The 15,474-nt window shown below is 39.0% G+C and overlaps 1 protein-coding gene across 1 annotated transcript in view; it reads right to left on the bottom strand.

The window, feature by feature from the left end:
• ZC3H8 (zinc finger CCCH-type containing 8) overlaps positions 1-15,474 on the bottom strand; it is a 44,855-nt gene that overhangs the window by 26,758 nt on the left and 2,623 nt on the right. The window contains exon 2 of the mRNA XM_002757500.7: positions 13,351-13,435. Within this exon, the coding sequence (XP_002757546.1) occupies positions 13,351-13,435 (85 nt within the window). The remainder of the gene's footprint in view (positions 1-13,350; positions 13,436-15,474) is intronic.

Genomic DNA, 15,474 nt, shown 5'->3' with positions numbered 1-15,474 from the left:
ATCAAACTAGAACTCAGAATTCAGAAACTAACTCAGAACCGCACAGCTTCATGGAAACTGAACAACTGGCTCTCGAATTTTAACTGGATAAACAAAGAAATGAAGGAGGAAATAAAGAAGTTCTTCAAAACCAAGGAGAACGAAGACACAACATACCAGAATCTCTGGACACATTTAAAGCAGTCTCCAGAGGAAAATATATAACAATAAGTGCCCATATGAGAAGAGTGGAGAGATCCAAAATTGACACCCTATCGTCAAAATTGAAAGAGCTAGAGGAGCAAGATCAAAAAAACTCAAAACCTAGCAGAAGACAAGAAATAACTAAGATCAGGGCAGAACTGAAGGAGACAGAGACACGAAAAACCCTTAAAAAATCAATAAATCCAAGAGTTGGTTTTTTGAAAAGATCAACAAAATAGACAGACCACTAGACAGACTGATAAAAAAGAAAAGAGACAACAACCAAATAGATGCAATAATAAACAATAAAGGGGAAATCACCACAGATTCCACAGAAATTCAAACCATCATCAAAGAATATTACAAACAACTCTATGCACATAAACTAGTAAACCTGGAAGAAATGGATAAATTCCTGGACACCTGTGTCCTCCCAAGCCTAAACCAGGAAGAAGCTGAAACTATGAATAGACCAATAACAAGGTCTGAAGTCGAGGCAGCAATTAAGAGCCTACCACTCAAAAAAAGCCCAGGTCCAGATGGGTTCACAGCCAAATTCTACCAGACACACAAAGAGGAGCTGGTACCATTCCTTCTGAAACTATTCCAAATAATCCAAAAAGAGGGAATCCTTCCCAAATCATTTTATGAGACCAACATCATCCTGATACCAAAACCTGGCAGAGACTCAACAAGAAAAGAAAACCTCAGGCCAATATCCATGATGAACATAGATGCAAAAATCTTCAATAAAATACTGACAAACCGATTGCAACAGCACATCAAAAAACGTATCCATCATGATCAAGTAGGATTCATCCCGGGGATGCAAGGCTGGTTCAACATATGCAAGTCTATAAACGTAATTCACCACATAAACAGAACCAAAAACAAAAACCACATGATTATCTCAATTGACGCAGAGAAGGCATTTGACAAAATTCAACAGCCCTTTATGCTAAAAACCCTCAATAAACTCGGTATCAATGGAATGTATCTCAAAGTAATAAAAGCTATTTACGACAAACCAACAGCCAATATCATACTGAATGGGCAGAAACTGGAAGCATTCCCTTTGAAATCCGGCACTAGACAAGGATGCCCTCTTTCACCACTCCTATTCAATATAGTGCTGGAAGTTCTAGCCAGAGCAATCAGGCAAGAAAAAGAAATAAAGGGTATTCAAATAGGAAAGGTGGAAGCCAAACTGTCTCTATTTGCAGACAACATGATAGTATACCTAGAAGACCCCATCGCCTCAGCCCAAAAACTCTTGAAACTGATAAGCAACTTCAGCAAAGTCTCAGGATATAAAATCAATGTGCAAAAATCACAAGCATTCCTATACACCAATAACAGACTTAAAGAGAGCCAAATCAAGAACGAACTGCCATTCACAATTGCTACAAATAGAATAAAATACCTAGAACACAACTTACAAGGAACGTAAGGGACCTCTTCAAGGAAAACTACAAACCACTGCTCAACGAAATAAGAGAGGACACAAACAGATGGAGAAACATTCCATGTTCATGGTTAGGAAGAATCAATATCATGAAAATGGCTATACTGCCCAAAGTAATTCACAGAATCAACGCTATCCCCATCAAGCTACCAATGACCTTCTTCACAGAACTGGAAAAAAACACCATGAACTTCATATGGAACCAAAAGAGAGCCCGCATAGCCAAGTCAATTCTAAGCAAAAAGAACACAGCGGGAGGCATCACACTACCGGACTTCAAACTATACTACAAGGCTACAGTAATCAAAAACAGCATGGTACTGGTACCAAAACAGAGATATAGACCAATGGAACAGAACAGAGGCATCGGAGGCAACACAACATATCTACAACCATACAATCTTTGATAAACCTGACAAAAACAACCCATGGGGAAAAGATTCCCTGTTTAATAAATGGTGTTGGGAAAACTGGCTAGCCATGTGCAGAAAGCAGAAACTGGACCCCTTCCTGACACCTCACAGTAAAATTAACTCCAGATGGATTAAAGACTTAAATATAAGACCTGGCACCATAAAAACCCTAGAAGGAAATCTAGGCAAAACCATTCAGGACATAGGAGTAGGCAAGGAATTCATGAACAAAACACCAAAAGCATTGGCAACAAAAGCCAAAATAGACAAATGGGACCTAATGAAACTCCACAGCTTCTGCACGGCAAAAGAAACAGTCACTAGAGTGAATCGGCAACCAACAGAATGGGAAAAAATGTTTGCAGTTTACCCATCTGACAAAGGGCTGATATCCAGAATTTAAAAAGAACTCAAACAGATTTACAGGAAAAAAACAAGCCCATTCAAAAATGGGCAAAGGATATGAACAGACACTTTACAAAAGAAGACATACATGAGGCCAACAAACATGAAAAAATGCTCATCATCACTGGTCATTAGAGAGATGCAAATCAAAACCACATTGAGATACCATCTCACGCCAGTTAGAATGGCGATCATTAAAAAATCTGGAGACAACAGATGCTGGAGAGGATGTGGAGAAATAGGAACACTTTTACACTGCTGGTGGGAGTGTAAATTAGTTCAACCATTGTGGAAGACAATGTGGCGATTCCTCAAGGACCTAGAAATAGAAATTCCATTTGACCCAGCAATCCCATTACTGGGTATATATCCAAAGGACTATAAATCGTTCTATTATAAGGACACATGCAAACGAATGTTCATTGCAGCACTGTTTACAATAGCATAGACCTGAAACCAACCCACATGCCCATCGATGATAGACTGGACTGGGAAAATGTGGCACATATACACCATGGAATATTATGCAGCAATCAGAAATGATGAGTTCGTGTCGTTTGTAGGGACATAGATGAATCTGGAGAACATCATTCTCAGCAAACTGACACAAGAACAGAAAATGAAATACCGCATATTCTCACTCATAGGCGGGTGAGGAAAAAGGAGAACACATGGACACAGGGAGGGGAGTACTACACACTGGGGTCTATTGGGGGGAATAGGGGAGGGACAGCGGCGGGGGAGCTGGGGAGGGATAGTCTGGGGAGAAATGCCAAATATGGGTGAAGGGGAGGAAGGCAGCAGAACACACTGCCATGTGTGCACCTATGCAACTATCTTGCATGTTCTGCACATGTACCCCAAAACCTAAAATGCAATAAAAAAAAAGAAAAGAAAAAAAGAGTACCTTTTCCCCACTAACACCATAGAATAAACTTGTAAATATAACTTCTAGACTGATAGATCAGGGGTTGGCAAACTTTCAGCTTCACCACCTGTTTTTGTAAATACAGTTTTACTGGAACACCAGTCACATCCATTCATTTACATATTGTCTTAGTTGTGACAGAGACAACATTGCCCATAAAAGTGAAAAGATTCACTATCTGATCCTTTATGAAAAAGTTGGCTGGCTGTGATAGAATATAGATATACACAGAGAGAATCTGTGATGGATTATGTTTACCTTGGTTTTAGCCTTTAATTTTATTTCGTTGGCATGGAGGAACCAAAATGATTATTTAGTATGCAGCAGCTCCTATGAAGTTTAGCTTAATCAAATACATAGACATGAGATTTTCTTCAGTGCATCTCAATCAAAATATTAAAATGATCCAAATGAGTGATTAAGTTCCCTCTGCCTGCACAAAACACATAGGCTGACAGTATTGAAGCAGATTCCTTTTATGACAAGTAATATGTCTGACTTGTATTAAATGAAGACATGAAACAATCTGGCAACATTAATAAAGCCAGGACAATCATCAATTACACTGTTTTATTATACAGTAGGGATGAATATTACTAATGATTATTTTCAGAGGACAGTGAAATATATAAAATACAAATTACTGAAATACTTTTCTTCACTTAGCTATAAACTCATTGCTTCAGTTTGTTTATTGTATAATTCAGAAACTATACAAACATAATTATAACCCCATTCTCCTTTTGTAAGAGTCTAAATAATGTTTTTTGATGGTTTAGGGAACTAGTATAGCCTCCAGAAATCCCCGCAAATATAAAAGTACAGGTAACAATGTCGCTTGCTCTGCGTGTGTGTGTTATGTTTGTGTGTATGTGTGTGTGTATGGGGGGCATGTAGTGCATTCATCAGAAACTGAAAGTCAACAAAGTTCTGGCAGACAAAAAGGAAGTTATGCTCTAAAGTTTGGGCTTCAGTGTGAGAATTGGGGCTATAAATGAGAATGAATTCAAATTCTACACAAAACAGACAAAGCTGTTACAACAAAGTCTCTCTGCCCTATCCCTCTCCAGAACACAATCACTCAGGTACTTTTCCCTAGGAAAAAAGAGAAGGCTGTTATCTGAAGAAACAGAAGAGAATGTCTGGTAAAAGCTACGTCTTCGTATGGGGGTACTAAGATCACCCACATGGAGGTACTAAAGCTTCTACATGCAGACATTTGGGAGCAACCCCTATCAGAAAAATACTCCATCCTACTCAAAATAAAGCACAAATGAATTCTCACCCTGCTGTCCAGAAACCCCCGTCAAGGGTCTATGGATTGAATTCAGAAAATTCAGTGAACTTGAATGAGAAGAAAACCATGTATTTTCATCAACCTCCAAACTGACATTTGGTATTTGAACAAAGGAAGTATGTTCAAATATGTTCTTCTGTTTTGAACATAGGAAAAAAAAAATACCAGTATCAACAGTATCTGTGACTGTCACTAATAGAAATCACAGATGTTTTCAGATATCACATGATAGTTGTTGCAGATCTCAAAATATCTTTTATGTTCATGGCCACTGCAAAATTAGAATAATCAGACTCACCTCTGCTAGGTCTTATTATTCAGTATATTAATAAAGAACATACTACTCTATAGCATTTGTTTTTAATATTTTGATAAACTATATTTCGATCAAATCAATTTCCTCTGTAATCAAACATATTTTATTTTATACACTTAAAAAACTGTGAAAAGAGGTCCATAGGCTTCACCAGAATGCTAAAGGGGGTACATGGCACAAAGTGGGCTGAGAACTGTTATGCTGCTGGGAAACCTCCTATCCACAGAGCCCACTCACTTACCACCCAGTCAGGCTTCCCATTTAAGAGGAAAGGCCTTTAGAGACACAAATTTACCAACACATCAGCAGAGAACATTAACTCCCCGGGCCTTTCTTAAATGAATGGGCAACAAAAGAATACAAAGGCGTGTGACAAAAATCTAGAGCCAGAGTCAGCGAACTACAACCCAAGGGCAAAATCCACACTGTCACCTGTGTTTGTAACCACCCACAAGCTAAGAATGAACTTTACCTATGTTTTCATGGTTGAAACAAACAAAATCAAAAGAATATTTTATGACACTTGAAAACTAGATAAAATTCAAACTGCAGAGTCCATAAATACAGTTTTATTGGAACATAGGCATACTCATTCACTTACATATTATGCGGCCTGCTTCCTTGCTACAACAGCAGAGTTGAGTAGCTGCAAGAGAACTTATGGCATTCTCATCACTTCATAGAGATGCTCAGTGCACTACGAATTGCCCTGACAGTTATAAATTGACATTCTGAGTGCCTCACTGAGTACCTCATGCCATTTAATTTTTTTTTATTACCAGTGCATACCTACCAAATCAAAACATGAAAAGCATTCGGATATCAAGTATTTAGAGGCACAGTGAACTGTGGATTATTTTACTGTCAAGTCAGATGGCAAAGTACTGTGGTTATTATGTGACAATACTGCAGTAGTGCTAAAAGAACACAATGTATGTTGACATTACGGTATTAAGCATTCATCACAATATTCCCAACTCACGAGAGTAAGAGAAAAATTAGAAAATTTTAATCCAGCTCTCTTCTGATTAAAATTATTTTTTAATTAGAAAATTTAAAATAAATATTATCCACAAATTTCTTTTTTTCCAAAAATAAAACAAAAACAAAGCTATAATCAAAGTAAGTTTCATTTGTAGCCAATCAAAGAAAGTTGAGGTTGATTACAGCAGTTAAAGAAATCTGTCCAGAGAAAATAAAGTTCTTAAGACAAGTGGCCTTTTGGCAAAAACAGCTGCTCAAAGACATGAGGAAACTCGAGCGTTATCAGACAATTTAAAATCAGGCCAATAATTTCCAGTGGTTTTGACTTTTAATGAGTTCACAGGTGTTACTGATACTGCTCAGTATCACTGTGCTGTTCAAAGTTAAACCAGGAACAAGACCTCCACACGTACATTAATTTGCAGCAGATATATTTTGCACAAACAGTTCCAGAAGTGTTTTTTCAGACTTTAGTGCAAGTGCTTCAAAATTCATTTAACTATGCAACTGAGGAGCTTCCGCCTAACCTTCAATTGGCAATAATTCATCTGCAATGTAACAACATACTAAAAGACAAATCTAAGAGAAGAATCAAATAAAGTTCCATAAATGCCTTCCAGGCAATGAATATGCTCAATTAAAGTCATATTCTGGCGAACTGTTATCAGTATTTGGTAGTATCTATATGTAGTAAAAAGTCATTTTCAGAGATGAATTATTATTATATATCAGCTTAACAGATGAATCTTAGCAATCAATATTGATGATAAGGAACAACTTTGAACCCCAATTAAGCAAATAATTACCTCACAAAGAAGAATCCCATTTTTCTCATTAGCAGACTTGTATTAAAAAACAATCATTATTATGTACTGAATTCTATCAGCCAAAGGTTGTAGAAACTTGTTTTCTCTCCTTCATTATATAAGTACCTACATAACATCCTCAGTTTTCCTTCTTGGCTTAAAAACCTAAAATATTGACTGCCTTGTCCTTTATAGAAAATGCTTATTGATCCCTGATCTACAGAACATAACAAAGAAGCAAGAAAATCACTGAAAAACAGATCCAGAAGAAGTAACTATCATTTGAGAAAAAGAACTCAAAAATTTAAAAAGACATAGATATGCAAAATATATTCAAAAACAATGTTAGAAAGCTATCAAAACAAAACAAGAATAAGACCTTAGTTCAATTGTAATTTATGAAATAATGATAAATAGAAACAGGGGAAATACATTGGGATATAAAGAAAAGAGAGTTAAAAAAGAAGAGATTATTGTATCTCTCTTATAAAGGATGTGAGTAAATAATCTCACCATAATAGCACTAAGCAGAATGAATGAAAAAAAGATTCTCAATCACATAGAATTAGGAACGCCAAGAATGAAGAGAAGAACCTTAAAACTTCCAGAGAAAACAGGATACTTAGAAAGATACTAGAATGAAATTAGTAAGCCTTGACCTTTGTAATGCTGGATAGAAGACAATGGAGCAGTAACCTCAACTTAATTCTGTTTCAGCCAATCTATCAACAATGAGGATAAATTCAAGATATTTTCAGAAATGTTAACAAGAACTCAAAACTCTGTCTTCCATGCATCCCTACATATGAGTGTATGCCAACCAAATGAGAAAAAACAGCTAGAACATGATACTTAAGAAAAAATTATTCACAAGTTAAACACTTAGCAATTAAACACTTAGCAATAAATAGAACAAAGGGTATATATGAGTTACCTACAAAGAAACTTATAGATAAAGCTTATTTTAATGTCCTTCATTTTATTGCACGTCATTAATAACACATTTCCTTTACAAACAACGTTTGTGGCAACCCTGCATCAAACAAGTCTATTGGCACCATTTTTCAAAAAGCATGTGCTCACTCAGAATCTCATTTTGGTAATTCTTGCAATATTTCAAACCTTTTTTATAATATCTGTTATAGTGATCTGTGATCAGTGGTCTTTGAAGTTACCATTCTAATTTTTGAGGGGTGCCATGACCATGCTCACCTAAGATGGCAAACTTCATTGATAAATGTTGCATGTGTTCTGACTACTCCACCAACCAGCCATTCTCCTCCCTTCCTCCCTCTCTCCTCAGGCTACCCTATTCCCTGAGACACTAAGATACTGAAATTAGACTAATTAATAGCAGTAGCTTCTAAGTGTTCAAGTGAAAGGAAGAGTCATCGCTCTCTCTTGAAATCAAAAGCTAGAAATGATTAAGCTTAGTGAGAAAGGCATGTCAAAAGCTGAGACAGGCTGAAAGCTAGGCCTCATAAGCCAAATAGCCAACTTGTGAATGCAAAGGGAAGGTTCTTGAAAGAAATTAAAACTGCTACTCCAGTGAACACACTATGAACACAAAACAGCCTTATTGCTGATACAGAAGTCAAACCAGTCACAACATTCCCTTAAGCCAAAACCTAATCCAGGGCAAGACCCTAACTCTCTTCAATTCTATAGAGGTGGAAAAATGTGAGGAAGGTGCAGAAGAAAAGTCTGGCATTAGCAAAGGTTGGTTCTTGAGGTTTAAGGATAGACAATGTCTCCATCACATAAAAGTATATGATGGGCTGGGTGTGGTGGCTCAAGCCTGTATTTCCAGCACTTTGGGAGGCCGAGGCAGGCAGATCACTTGAGGCCAGAAGTTCAAGACCAGCCTGGCCAACATGGTGAAACCTTGTCTCTACTAAAAATGCAAAAATTAGCCAGGTGTGATGTTGCACACCTGTAGACCCAGCTACTCAGGAGGCTGAGGCAGAATCGCTTGAACGCAAGAGGCGGAGGATGCAGTGAACCAAGATGACACCAATGCCTGCACTCTAGCCTGGGTGACAGAGCAAGACTCTGTCTCAAAAAAAAAAAAAAGTGCATGAAACAACAAGTGCTGATGTAAATGCTGCAAATTATCCAGAAGATCTAGCTAAGATCATTGATGAAGGTGGCTACACTAAACAACAGATTTTCAATGTAAATGAAACATCTTTATATTGGAAGATGCTACCTAAGACTTTCAGAACTAGAGAGGAGAAGTCAATACCTCACTTCAAAGCGTCAAAGAGGCCGGGCGCGGTGGCTCAAGCCTGTAATCCCAGCACTTTGGGAGGCTGAGGCGGGTGGATCACGAGGTCAAGAGATCGAGACCATCCTGGTCAACATGGTGAAACCCCGTCTCTACTAAAAATACAAAAAATTAGCTGGGCATGGTGGCAAGTGCCTGTAATCCCAGCTACTCAGGAGGCTGAGGCAGGAGAATTGCCTGAACTCAGGAGGCGGAGGTTGTGGTGAGCCGAGATCGCACCATTGCACTCCAGCCTGGGTAACAAGAGCGAAACTCCGTCTCAAAAAAAAGCTTCAAAGAATACCCTGACTTCACCACTACAATCTATGCATGTAACAAAATTGTACTTGTACCCCTAAGTTTATACAAACAAAAAAATACTTTAAAAGGCTTCAAAAAGGTTAACTCTAGTTAGGAGCTAATGCAGCTGGTGACTTTAAGTTGAAACCAATGCTTATTTGCCAATCTAAAAATTTTAGGGCCCTTAAGAATTACACTAAATTACACTAAATTACATTGCCTGTGCTCTATACATGGAACAACAAAGCCTAGATGGCAGTATATCTGTTTACAGCATGGTTTACTGAATATTTTAAGTCCACTGTTGAGACCTATTGCTCAGAAAAAAATATCTTTTGAAATAATACTTTCACTGACAATGCACCTGGGAGCTCAGATGAAGATGAATGATTGTCATGTCCACAAATAAAACATCCATTCTGCAGCTCACGGATCAAGGAATAATTGACTTTCAAGTTTTATTTCAGAAAGAAATACACTTTTTAAGGTTATAGTTGCCATAGAAAGTTATTTCTCTGATGGATCTGGGCAGAATAAATTGAAAACCTTCTAGAAAGGATTCACTATTTTAAATGCCATTAAGAACACTCATGATTCACGGCAGAAGGTCAAATGTCAACATTAACAGGAGTTTGAAAGAAGTTAATTTCAATCATCAGGGATGACTCTGAGGAGTTCAAGACTTCACTAGAGGAAGCAGTTGCAGGTGTGGTGGAAACAGCACAAGACCTAGAATTAGAAATAGAGACTGAAGACATGACTAAATTGTTGCAACTTCATGATCAAACTTGAACAGATGAGGAGTTGCTTCTTATGAGTAAGGAAAGTGGTTTCTTGAGATGCAATCTATTTCTGGTGAAGATGCTATGAACATTGTTGAAATGACAACAGATTTAGAATATTATATAAACCTAGTTGATAAGGCCGGGTGTGGTGGCTCATGCCTGTAATCCCAGCACTTTGGGAGGCTGAGATGGGCGGATCACAAGGTCAGGAGATAGAGACCATCCTGGCCAACATGGTGAAACCCCGTCTCTACTAAAAATACAAAAATTAGCTGGGCATGGTGACACGTGCCTGTAATCCCAGCTACTCAGGAGGCTGAGGCAGGAAAATTGCTTGAACCCAGGAGGCAGAGGTTGCAGTGAGCCGACATTGTGCCACTGCACTCCAGCCTGGCGCCTAGCGATGGAGCAAGACTCTGTCTCAAAAAAAAAAAAAAACCTAGTTGATAAAGCAGTGGCAGAGGTTGACAGAATTCAATTTTGAAAGAAGTTCTCCTGTGGGTAAAATGCTATCAAACTGCATCACATGCTACGGAGAAATCTTTTCTAAAAGGAGAAGTCAATTGAGGTGACAAACTTTACTACTGGCCTATGCCAGAGCCACCTTAATGTTTACCAATCACCACCCTCAGCAGCCATCAACACTGAGGCAAGACCCTCTACAAGCAAAAAGACAATGACTTGCTGATCGTTAACATTTTTTAGCAACAAAGAATTTTTAATGAAGATATATACTGTTTTCTAACATAAAGTGGTATTGCATACCTAACAGCCTATGGTATAGTATAAATGTAACTTTTATATGCACTGGGAAACCAAAAAATTGTGTGCCTAGCTTTACTGCAATATTTGCTTCATTGTGGTGGTCTGAAATCAAATCTCTGAGGTAATGTTCTTTCTTAACTTGCAAAGTGTTTACCAGGGTATTCTCTTTTAAAGAAGCTGTGGCCAGGCATTGTGGCTCACACCTGTAATTCCAGCACCTTGGGAGGCCAAAGCAGGCTGATCACTTGAAATCAGGAGTTTGAGGGCCAGGCACGGTGGCTCATGCCTGTAATCCCAGCACTCTGGGAAGCCGAGGCGGGTGGATCACCTAAGGTCGGGAGTTCAAGACCAGCCTGACCAACATGGTGAAACCCCATCTTTTAAAAAAGAAAAAAAGAAAGAAAAAGAAAAAAGAAAAAGAAATCAGGAGTTTGAGACCAGCCTAGCCAACAGGGCAAAACCCCATCTCTAATAAAAATACACAAAGTAGCCAGGCAAGGTGGGTGGCAGGCACCTGTAATCCCAGCTACTCGGGAGGCTGAGGCAGGAGAATTGCTTGAACCTGGGAGGTGGAGGTTGCAGTGAGCCAAGATTTTACCACTTTACTGCAGCCTGGGCGACAAAGTGAGACTCTGTCTCAAAAATAAATTAATCAATTAATTAATTAGCTGTGTTATTTACTTGATAACTTATTCACCTTTTACACACTTGTGAGTGAAGAGCCTGCGCTGAAGCAAGCCTGGTTGGGAATAACCTAGGAGTCCATCTTCTCACAGTACTGTTTTGTGGAAACTATGTAAGACAACTATAGAGCGTTGTTTCTGCCTGTCTGCTGTAGAAGGCTATAATATATAATACAAAGACTGGAGGAGCTAAAAGTGGGCATAAAAGAGTGAGGCCTATGTGACTCAAGTAGCATAAAAAACTTGCAGGAAGTTCAAGTTGTAATTTCCTGTTGTCAACCTTGGCTCTCATCTTTGGAAGCTACACAGGCCCCAAAGGGCAAAAGAAGTTGCTTACTTGTGTAGCTGAGAGGCTTCCAAGAAGAAGAAGATACTGTACCTGCTTTATCTTTTGTCTTGTACTCTTTTATAAGGCTAAGGAGGCTGGGCGTGGTGGCTCATGCCTGTAATCCCAGCACTCTGGGAGACTGAGGCAGGCAGATCACTTGACCCCAGGAGTTTGAGACCAGCCTGGGCAACATGGCGAAATCCATGTATTTTTTTGTCTCTACAAAAAAAATACAAAAATTAGCCAGGTGTGACGGCACACACCTGTAATCCCAGCTACTTGGGAGACTAAGAATTGCTTGAGCCCAGAAGGTGGAGGTTGTAGTGAGCCGAGACTGTGCTACTACACTCCAGCCTGGGTGGCAGAGGAAGACTCTGTCTCAAAAAAAAAAAAAAAAGTGAAATTCAGACACAGGCACACAGTGAGAACACCATGTGAATATGAAGGCAGAGATCAAGATGATATTTTTGCCAGCCAACATCACCAAGATTGCCAGCACTCCATCAGGAACTAGGGGAGAGGAACGAATAGAGTCTTCCCCACAGCCCTCAGAAGGAACCAACCCTGCCAACAGCTTGTGCCGAGACTTCCAGCCTCCAGAATCTTAGACAATAAAGTTCTGTTGTTTAAGCAACCTAGTCTGTGGTACTTTGTTATGGAAGCCCTAATGAAGCAATACAGGCTTTAAGCTATACATCACTAAGGTTAGTTAAGTTAGCAAATCATAACCCTCAAAAATGTTAAGTTGAAAAAACTGTGTGTATGTGTGTGTGTGCGTGTGTGTGACAGAATGTGAGAGATAGTGTGTGTGTGTGTGTGTGAGAGTGTGAGTGTGAGTTAGTGAGTTAGTTTTGCTTTTGCTGCCCAGGCTCGAGTGCAATGGTGTGATCTAAGCTCACCACAACCTCTGGCTCCCGGGTTCAAGCAATTCTCCTGCCTCAGCCTCCCAAGTAGCTGGGATTACAGGCATGCCACCACGCGCAGCTAATTTTCTATTTTTCACAGAGGTGGGGTTTCTCCATGTTGGTCAGGCTGGTCTCAAACTCCCAACCTCAGGTGATCTGCCTGCCTTGGCCTCCCAAAGTGCTGGGATTATAGGCATGAACCACTGCACTCAGCAAAAGAAGTTTTTGGAACTGTTTACAATCCACTTCAGAAATAACAAAAATCAAAATAAAGGCAATTATTAAAAATCGGTCATGTTAAATGACAATAAAGTTATTGAATAATAATTTCTTTAAAAAGTATAACTAGGTTTATTTGGTATGTAAGTAACTGGGTCCCAAATGCTGGCTAAAATGAGACAAGTAGGATCCTTCATTAATTTCTCATATCCATTCCTATGTTTTTTCTTTGTTGTTCCATGTGCAACTGAGAAAAAAAAAATCTGTGTTTTCAACTTAAACAGTCATCAATTTAATCTTACTTTTTTGGAAATTTGCTCGCACTCCTGTTTAGATTTCGCTTCTTGTGTTTCTTCAACTCCGGCAACATCTATTTCATCAATGATTCTGTAGCAAAAATATGAAATAACACAAAAGGGTTTTTCAACCTGAAGAGTTCATACCACAGCATTACAATTCACTGCTTTGGCTTGTCTTCAACTTCCCCTCAAAGAAATTACAAATTCAAATTCTACTCCAAATACTCCAGATAATGTACAAAATTATGATGAGCAATAAATGTCAACATGTTTATGAATTAACCTGTAAAACTAAATTTTAGATTATACAATCTTAATGTTTAAGTATTAGCAGCTATGTAAATCATTCATCCATCATTCAATTAATTCAACAATTACTGAGTATCCACTATATACGAGGTTCCGGGCCTTAGGCCCTGGACTACAATAATGAAAGATACAGACCCTATCATTGTCCTCTGAGAGCTTTCTATATGCTTGGAAGAAAAAAATAAAGCTATTTCAAATTGGTATCGTAAGTATAGGGGCATATACACAGAACACAACCTAGACTTGAGGACCAGAGGCATGTGAAGCCTAAAAGATACTTTTGAGTTAGGCTGGGCGTGGTGGCTCACACCTGTAATCCCAACACTATGGGATTGAGGTAGGCAGATCACCTGAGGTTGGAAGCTTGAAACCGGCCTGGCCAACACGGAAAAACCCCATCTCTACTAAAAATACAAAATCAGCCAGACGTGGTGGTACATGCCTGTAATCCCAGCTACTTGGGAAACTGGAGCAGGAGAATTGCTTGACCCAGAAGGTGCAGGTTATGGTGAGCCAAGATCATGCCATTGCACTCCAGCTTGGGCAATAAGAGCAAAGCTCTATCTCAAAAAAAAAAAACTTATGAGTTAGCCAACAAAGAGGAAAGAGGAATGTGAAGGAAAAGGGTATTTTAGGCAGAATGCAGAGTACCTTTTGAGATTAGGAGCAAGACAAACATTTAAGTGTAAAAATGAAAAGGAAAACCTGTTTTCAGACTTACGGGACTGAGAAGTTGATCATGCATATATTTAATAGTCTGAGACAATTACTTGAGGATATTGCAGCAAAACTAAAAACGAACCCAAGAACGATGGGAAATATAAGAAACTGGTGAACCAATAAAATGTATAGGTGTGTCTGAATAATGGGTGATGCTAGAGATACAGGGAGCTGAAGAAAACAGTGTCTTAGTAAGTGGTTACTACTGAACACAAGACTGGGAAAAGCTGTGAATTAAAATATGAGTTATGCACCAGATGAAGGCAAGGAATTGGGCAATGTGTCCCATCTTAAGAGAACATGTTACAAAGGGAAAGCACTGATTGCACAAGGAGAATGTGAGCAGTGCTGAGATCTGCGGCTCTTCCTTCAAAGTTACAGGAGCTCAGCTTCACAGCTTTGTCCAATTTAACAGTTTACACTGACTCACAGCTCCTGAGTTACATCCATCAGATGAGGTACCAACTTGTGAACCTCCTACAGAAGCCACCATTACAAGAGCCAAACACTTGTGAACCTTTATTGCTATAGTATCCAGTAATGATCCATCTCAAGGAGTAGGAGGCAACCTTGGCAGAGTAATAATAACAATAATGACCTTAATATCAATGACAGCAGCAGCCAACACTTGCCAATGCTTACTCTGTGTCAGAGGCTGCTCCATACGCGTAACACTTATCACAACAATGTTATGACATACATATTAAAAACCCATTTTACAGATGAGAAAACAATCACAGAAAAGTTATGTAATTGTCACAGAGCTAATAGTGCTGGAGCTGAGATCTGAGCCCCAACAGGCAGGCAGGGCTCCCAAGTATGTGCCCTAAAACCACATTATTATTCTACACTGCCCATTCTAAATGGACGTCTACTTTCACTGCTAAGGTCTACAATACTCAGCGCCCATATTAGACCTACAAGCAGGATAGGACAGAGTTGACACCTCTTCTCTGTAAAACACGTTCTTTACTTAGCTTCAGAGATAGTGAGTTCTCCTAGTTTCTTCTGTCCTCACAGCTGCTACTTCTCAGTCTCTTTTGTTGGTTCCTTGTCTTCACAACTTTAAAAGTCAGTTCTCACACTTCTCTTCTTTAT

The sequence above is a fragment of the Callithrix jacchus genome, chromosome 14 (genome assembly GCF_049354715.1).
Source record: "Callithrix jacchus isolate 240 chromosome 14, calJac240_pri, whole genome shotgun sequence".
Taxonomy (NCBI): Eukaryota; Metazoa; Chordata; class Mammalia; order Primates; family Cebidae; genus Callithrix; species Callithrix jacchus.
Note: the sequence above shows the minus strand (reverse complement) of the source record. Positions and strands in the feature narration are given on the sequence as shown.